At 36.8% G+C, this 7,157-nt stretch overlaps 1 protein-coding gene across 3 annotated transcripts in view; it reads left to right on the forward strand.

Moving 5' to 3' along the window:
- Window positions 1–7,157, forward strand: part of grip2 (glutamate receptor interacting protein 2) — a 40,142-nt gene that overhangs the window by 29,297 nt on the left and 3,688 nt on the right. For all 3 annotated transcript variants that reach the window (XM_015383712.1, XM_015383714.1, XM_015383713.1), the window contains exons 20-23: window positions 855–1,014; window positions 3,906–4,020; window positions 4,296–4,517; window positions 6,475–6,621. In XM_015383712.1, the coding sequence (XP_015239198.1) occupies window positions 855–1,014; window positions 3,906–4,020; window positions 4,296–4,517; window positions 6,475–6,621 (644 nt within the window). The remainder of the gene's footprint in view (window positions 1–854; window positions 1,015–3,905; window positions 4,021–4,295; window positions 4,518–6,474; window positions 6,622–7,157) is intronic.

Below are 7,157 nucleotides of genomic sequence, written 5' to 3' on the forward strand. Positions count from 1 at the left end.
ACTAATAGATACCAAAAACATTTTGTTTGAAATCCTTTTGTGTTTAGACAAGTGAAACCTTTTTACAGACGTATGCTTCATTAAAGCATGTTTTATGTGTCATAAAACAGATTGAAAAAAAAAAAAAATACATATATATACACACACACAAGCAGTCACCATTACATTAATGAGTTGGTCTGAAGCTGTAGTTCTGCTGCTGCAGCACTTTGATGAGTTGCTGTTTTTGCCAAAAGCAGGAATTAACTGGCCCAGAGGTGCCCTTGTCAAAAACAAATGATGGAACACAAAAACTAAAGACAAAACCTTTGTATTTCCATTGTGACTTTTTTGTGTGTGTTTTGGCCTTTGTTTTTGACCTGACACCCCTGGCCCACCGTAGGCATCATGGTACCCACAGAACAGACTCTTCTGTCATCATATTGGGACTTTAAACTAAACACATTTGGACAGAAAAATTTTTCAAAGCACTTCAGCAGATTAATTTCTGAGTGTCTAAATATTTTGGAATGACTTCTGGGTTCTCCAAATCAGACATGTTCAAGTTTGAAAATCTTCCAGTTTTGCAGTTAAAAAACAATTTGAGGTGAGGGGTTAAACATTCCTGCAGTGATGTAAAGGATGGTTATGAGGTTGCTTGATGGTTCAACAAGTTAGTTTTAACGGGAAGTTATTTGGCTTTAATTTTATTAAATGAAATCCACTGATGACTGCGTTTAGTCTTTACTGAGGTTATCCTTTTTGGAGATTAACACTTGTTTTATCTGAGCAATTTTTATGTAAAAGAGAATATTTGTATCAGAAGAGACTTACTGTAACTCTGAGACAAAATGATTTTTCTCATGTGCTTTTAGGGACATATCTGCATAAAACCTCTGATTTACTACTGAATCCATTTGACTGGAGGCGGCCAAAGCTTAGAGGTCACACCACCTCCAGCTCTGGAGGTTTGGGGCTACAAGCTGGGCTGTATGATGGGGGATTCAACGAAGATGAGTGGGACAAGATACCTGGGTGAGTCCTGAGGTTAGAGGTTACATTAGAAATGATCAGAGATTTCCTCTTCTTCTGAGGTTATTAAACAATGCTTGTTCAACTTGTTTTGTTCCTTTATATATATTTTCTATAAAAAAAAATTTAATATTTGTTCATTGTTCATCAAGTTAGCACTGAATTATAGGTTGGAGATACAAGGGTGTCCAGCTATTGATTAATACAGTTAAATTCAATTATTTTATTATTACTGATATGGATTTCATAATATTTAAATTTCCTCTGCAGGATCTGAGGGCAGGTCTATACCTTTCTGTTGTTTTGAGTAAATATTTCATATGCAATGATATTCCTGCATGTGTTGCACAGGCAGTCTTTAGGATTTTAAAGGTCCCTCCATTGTCAACATATGTGTCATAAAAAATTGGGATTTATCATGTTTTTTTTCCTTTACAAATACATTTCTGGTCAGATCAACATAATCTTTTGAAAGCTTATTGCAAAAACGTCAACTGTTTTTTTTTTTTTTTTTTGTATTTCAGCAATTTAAATTGTTTTAAAAACTGTGGTATGGATCTGTATTCCCAAATTATTACTTTGCAAAACAAGCTTTAACTGATGCTTTTTTTTTTTTTTTTTTTTAAATGACCCAAGCTTGCATTTGATACAGCATATCTATCAACGCTATATTAATTTGGATCTAGGTCTGGACTTTGACTCTGCCATTCACACAATGAAAATACTTTAATTTTAACCAGTTATACTGTAGCTCGAACTGCATGTATGGGATCTCTTTCCTTTTGGAAGGTAAACCTCTGAATCAAATCTGATCTTTTTTAGTCTCTTACCAGGTTTCATTTTAAGATCAGATAACAGGCCCATTTACTTGAATTTATTTTTCCAGTTAGCTTTAACTGGTTTCCCATCACTGCATAAGATTAGCCTCCCTACTGCATGATACAGCCAGCACCGTGTTTCAACATGCACATGGTACCTTCCAGTGGATGTGCAGCGTATGTTTTCAGGCATACAATGTTTTTTTTTTTTTTTTTTTTTTTTTTTTTTTGTTTTTTTTACGTGGGTTGGAAATATGTTTTTATCTGCTCACATTACCTTTTGCCACATGTTTTTTCTTGTCTCAAACGTGACTTGTGGCATGTTTCAAATGTGATGTCTTGTTTTAGCTTCACTAAAAAGCTGACATGACTTTAAGATGAGCTACTGAGCTGCTTAGTGGGAAGAGTAGTTGTCTAGAAGTCCTAAAACTGTGTGCTGGAGTCCAGCTTCTTACTGTAGAATGTTTATATCATCATCAGAAGGACTTACCTCCACATTGCAATACTTATCTGCATATTGGTGAATGTTATGAGTTCCTGTGTAAATTCTCAGTCGTCTGGGTAATGACTGGTGCGAGCAGACAGAACCCCAGTTCCCTTCCAGTTGATCCCTGTTTAATTGTATGAGTTTGACTAATATTGTTGTATAAATGCACCGAGTGGACTGTATGACTAAAAAAATGCAGAACAAGTTTAGTTCATGTAACATTGAAAGCATTTGTTCACACAAAGAATAAGCAGCATCATGTAAACATTCAAATGTCGTTCTGATCCATTTAAAATCACCAAAGAGATTAGATTGAAGAGTTTCAAGCATGGTAGGAGGATTTCCAGAATGAAGGGGCAGCAGGGTAGTTTTGTAATTGAAACAGTGGAATGCCAAAGGTTAAAAATCACAGAGGAAATTGGTTGCTGACAAGTTTGGTAAATTTTTTTCACATATCAATTTTTTCAAATGAGACCTCTGCATTTTGATATCAAGTTAACTGAAGAAACTTGAAGCGCCATCAAATTCTGCATACGACTGGTTAGACAGCTGGCATTGCAAATAAAGGTCTGCATTATAAAGAATGGGAAGGACAGTGATATATGATCTTCATGAAAAACAAAACCAAAATGAGAGTTGCAAAAGGTTTTCATAGTCGGATTCCTATTGTGTAGGTAAAAACTGCCACTAGCCCTATAATCTATTCTAACCTAACCTGTTAAAGAAAATCTCCTCAGTGTTTTTGTCGGTTAAAATCCAGTTTTAAACCTGTCAGGTGGGATAAAAAAAACCCGTTGAAGTAAACAACATGAACCGTTTACCAGTTCATGAACGACGATTGACCTCTATTATCACCATAGAGATATACTCACTATAAACAATGGTTAAATTCAAAATATGAAAATGTGTGCATCCAAAATATATGATTGAAGCAGTCCTGCAGTTTGCTAGTACACTAATTGTTTATGAAGCAGTCCTGCAGTTTGCTAGTACACTAATTGTTTATGAAACATTTTCTAATTCAAGAAAGTCTGATCAGAACTGTGTTCTTTGTTTAAACATGTTGGTCCTGCTCTGTTTTGTCAAGAAATTCTCTTTGCACCTGTTGTTATTTTGGTATGTGTGTTTTCATGTTTTGTGCTTTTCCAAACTGTCCCTTTTTTTTCTTCTTCTTCTTCTTTCTCAGGTATTCTTTCTCTGATCTGCTTTATTAACTGTCCGCAAGCTCTCTGGTGTTACAGATGTCCTGTCACCCTTATCCATTTTCCTCTGAAAGCAACTTAAAGACTTAAGGAAACATCTGCCTCATGTCTCCACAAGCTTGATCATTATGAACTTGTTGCATTTGTTTCCTGCTTTTTTTTTCTTCTTCTTTTTTTTTCCATCTAGTGGGACTCAATCTAGTTAAGCCTTTGAGTCAGATTACAGTGAAAAAAAAAAAAAAAAAATCCTTTTTTTTATTTTTTAATGGTTGGGCTCTCCAGTTTAGCAGCCAAAACAAACGTGAGTTTCCCATGCTGCCTTTCTTAGCAGCAGTCACCTCCAGACTTCAGGGCTGCTCTTATGTTCTGGTTCCTGCACTGTCATAGATTCATCAGCCCCCCTCGCTGCCATGGCTCACTGAACAAGGATGACAGCTTCTGGTCCCAGGCTCTGCAGGACCTTGAGACCTGTGGCCAATCTGGGATTCTCAGGGACCTAGAAGTAGGTGGCCTCCTTCTTCTTTGTCCTTCTGATTCCTCAGACTTATCTAGGCTTAAGTGAACATGCCAGACGAAGCATAATAACCATCAATGTATAATCTCTTATTATATCTGACAAGAAAAGCTGGGCACCTGCTGCCAGATTGACCTAATCTGTATACCAGACCACATCAGAGAATATGTGTGCATGTTTCAAATGACTGTTTTTTGTTTGTTTTTTTTCTGCTCTACAACTTAATGTTGAATTAATTCCTGTATATATATTAACTCTTTTAGGCTTCTATGACGGGCAGCACTCTTAGCCTTTACCTGGAGGAGACCAAGACCAGTGAAGACTCAATGTTTCTCTCTGAGATTAGTCCAATAAAAAAAGAAGGAATCCACAATGGGTCAAAAAACCAAAGCCTGAACCTGTCCACCAGAGCCAGAGATGGGTCATCCAGGGCCAAAGGGGAAGCGGCTGACATTCTGTCTCCTGCAGCTCTGGCACTACAGAAGGTGAATGTAGGATCAACAGTTACTGGGGAGAAATATGCTTAATTTATATTAACTTCTCTGATTGGCTTTATAGGATCTCTGGAATTTACTGCAGTAGAATAAACTTGGACAAAATTAAGCTTTAAGAATAGGTTGATGTATTTTTTTATCAAAGTGACTTCTGCAAGTACTACCAGCACACCTAAAAATCTCAAAGTAATGTAAATGACAATTTTATTTAAATTGCTCAAAATGTGTATGAAAATCAAATTTTTACCCTACCAGTTTCTATCTTCCTGGGCCCTAAACATGTACTTCATAAATCCTTTAAAGGAGGGGGCTTTATTTCTAAAATGGGTCGGCAAAAATTTTTTTTAACTAACATGTATTTGTAAGGCACCTTGTCCAAGACGGAATTATCAGAGCCCTGTAAGGTATTGAAACAATTAAAATAAAATGCTAATACAAAAAAAGATAAGACATAATAAAATAGTTCAATAAAATGAAGCCATCAAAAGGCCTGTTCCTGCCTTTAAAGAGTCCACAGTCAATTAAATGTAGCTGCAGCATCTACAGTTTTGCTGGGATGGACTGAAAGGCTCCGCAGTCTGCACCCAACATTTACTTTCTTTGTTTTTTGTTTTTTTTCCCCCAACAAATACTTTCAGTTTTACAAATTACAAACAATTCAACATAGTTGCAATAGAATTTCCACTGGAAAAGTATTCCTTAAGTCTTAACCTTTGCACACCTACCAAAAGTGTGCAGGTAGTAGTGGTGGTGATTTATTTCTTTTGTGTGTATCTATACACTATATATCATGGGTTAATAAGACACCATAGTCATATTCAAAGACGCTGACAGAAACCAGCATTGGCATACTTCATCAAAAATTAGTTTTTTTTTATTGCCACGCTTTTAAATAACATGGAGCTAACTGAAACACACAATACATAAACAAATACATTTTACATTTATCTGTCTGAAGGTCTGCATCCTAATGAAAACCATGAGCTGAGCTGAATAGGCGTGATAGATTTCCCAGGACCTGAAGAAGTGTTATTGCATGGACATCAGTGATGCCCTAAGGGTTTTGTACCTATGTGGTATCCAAAGTACCAATAGTTGTGCCTTTTTAGCCTAAAGGCTGATTTTGTTAAAAATTGTTTAGAGAGTGGTTATTCTGCTACAGTTAGGGTTATTTCACGGCTTTTCATCTCCAACCTCCCCTATTATCTCGAGCAGGATGCCAGCAAGTTTGTACGAGTCTGTTCTATGAATCATCTCATGTGTTGAATGCAAATGTACCTTTTTAAAATAAGATTACCTTAAATCCACCATGACTTGAGGCTCTAATGTAAACAAGCCACACCTACAGATGCTGGCTAACAGTTTTTAAGGTAACTGAACTATGTGGATTCATGCCTTGTCTCAACATGCGCTTGAAAAACTGTATTCATACTTTAGATCTCCACGGCACATAATGTTCTCAAATTTTCCTCACACACCTGTTGCTGCCTTCCTGGGGCTGTGTTTAGCTACCAATAAACGAACCCATGACTGGCAACCACGGAGTAATAACACTATTTAGAGTTTACACAACTTTTCTCATATTATGGAAAGTATTTGATGCCCCGTTAAAGCGGGTTTTTTTTTTGTGTGTGTGTGTGTGTGTGTGTGTGTGTGTGTGTTTGGTCATGGATAAATCTGCTGGCACTGTTACTGGAAACCAAAGAGAAACAAATGATATGAATACATAAAGTTCTGGTTACTATAACTGTTAAGTGTTTACATAAAGGCTAAATAGAATAAGTTGTGCAAATCCAGGGCAACCATTTAGTCTGGTTTCCAGGTAGTAGCTGTACTGTTCCGTGGATGCTGTAATCAAATCTTGTAAAATACAAAAGAGACACTTTAAAAATAAAAATTCTCAGCATTTTTCTATTTGTGTGCAAACAAAATTGTTCCTTGTCTCCAGGTGTGTCTAAGGAAGGATCCTGAAAGCCATGACTTTGGTTTTAGTGTGTCGGATGGGCTCCTGGAAAAGGGAGTTTATGTCAACATGATTAGGCCAGAAGGACCAGCTGAAGAAGCTGGCCTGAAACCCTTCGACCGAATCCTTCAGGTTTGTTTTACTTAAATAAAATAAAGCAGTTTAAAGGTTAAAAAAGAGGAAGTTGTTGCAATGTTCATTAGAAGGTTCAGATTTTTGTATCATACAAACATATACCTTAATTGCATGGCTCATAAAGGAACACTTTGTAATTTTTAGCCACTAAGGGTGCTAGAGTTGGAACTTCCAGGTTTAGGGCCCCCTGCAAGCAACTGGCTACACTGCACTCTCCCAAATTTAAACAGTCTCCCTCTGAGTTTTGGAAACTAATGGTAAACAATTTTGAACCAGCAGACTGAGAAGTCACTGAGTCACAAGTAAGGCAAGATCACAATCACCCCTCTAGAATAAATCCTGTATTAGAGAACCAAAAAGTTTGTCCAGGTAAGGGTCATATCTATGATGGTGTATTAGGGCCAAACTAGGGAAATAAATTGGTTATAATATTGACTAGTGTTGCACCGATGCCATTTTTTGGCCCCGATACCTGGCTGTGCAGTATCGGCCGATACTGATACCATAATAATGTAAAATAATTGCCATCATGG

Source organism: Cyprinodon variegatus, unplaced genomic scaffold (assembly GCF_000732505.1).
Source record: "Cyprinodon variegatus isolate N-32 unplaced genomic scaffold, C_variegatus-1.0 Scaffold293, whole genome shotgun sequence".
NCBI lineage: Eukaryota > Metazoa > Chordata > Actinopteri > Cyprinodontiformes > Cyprinodontidae > Cyprinodon > Cyprinodon variegatus.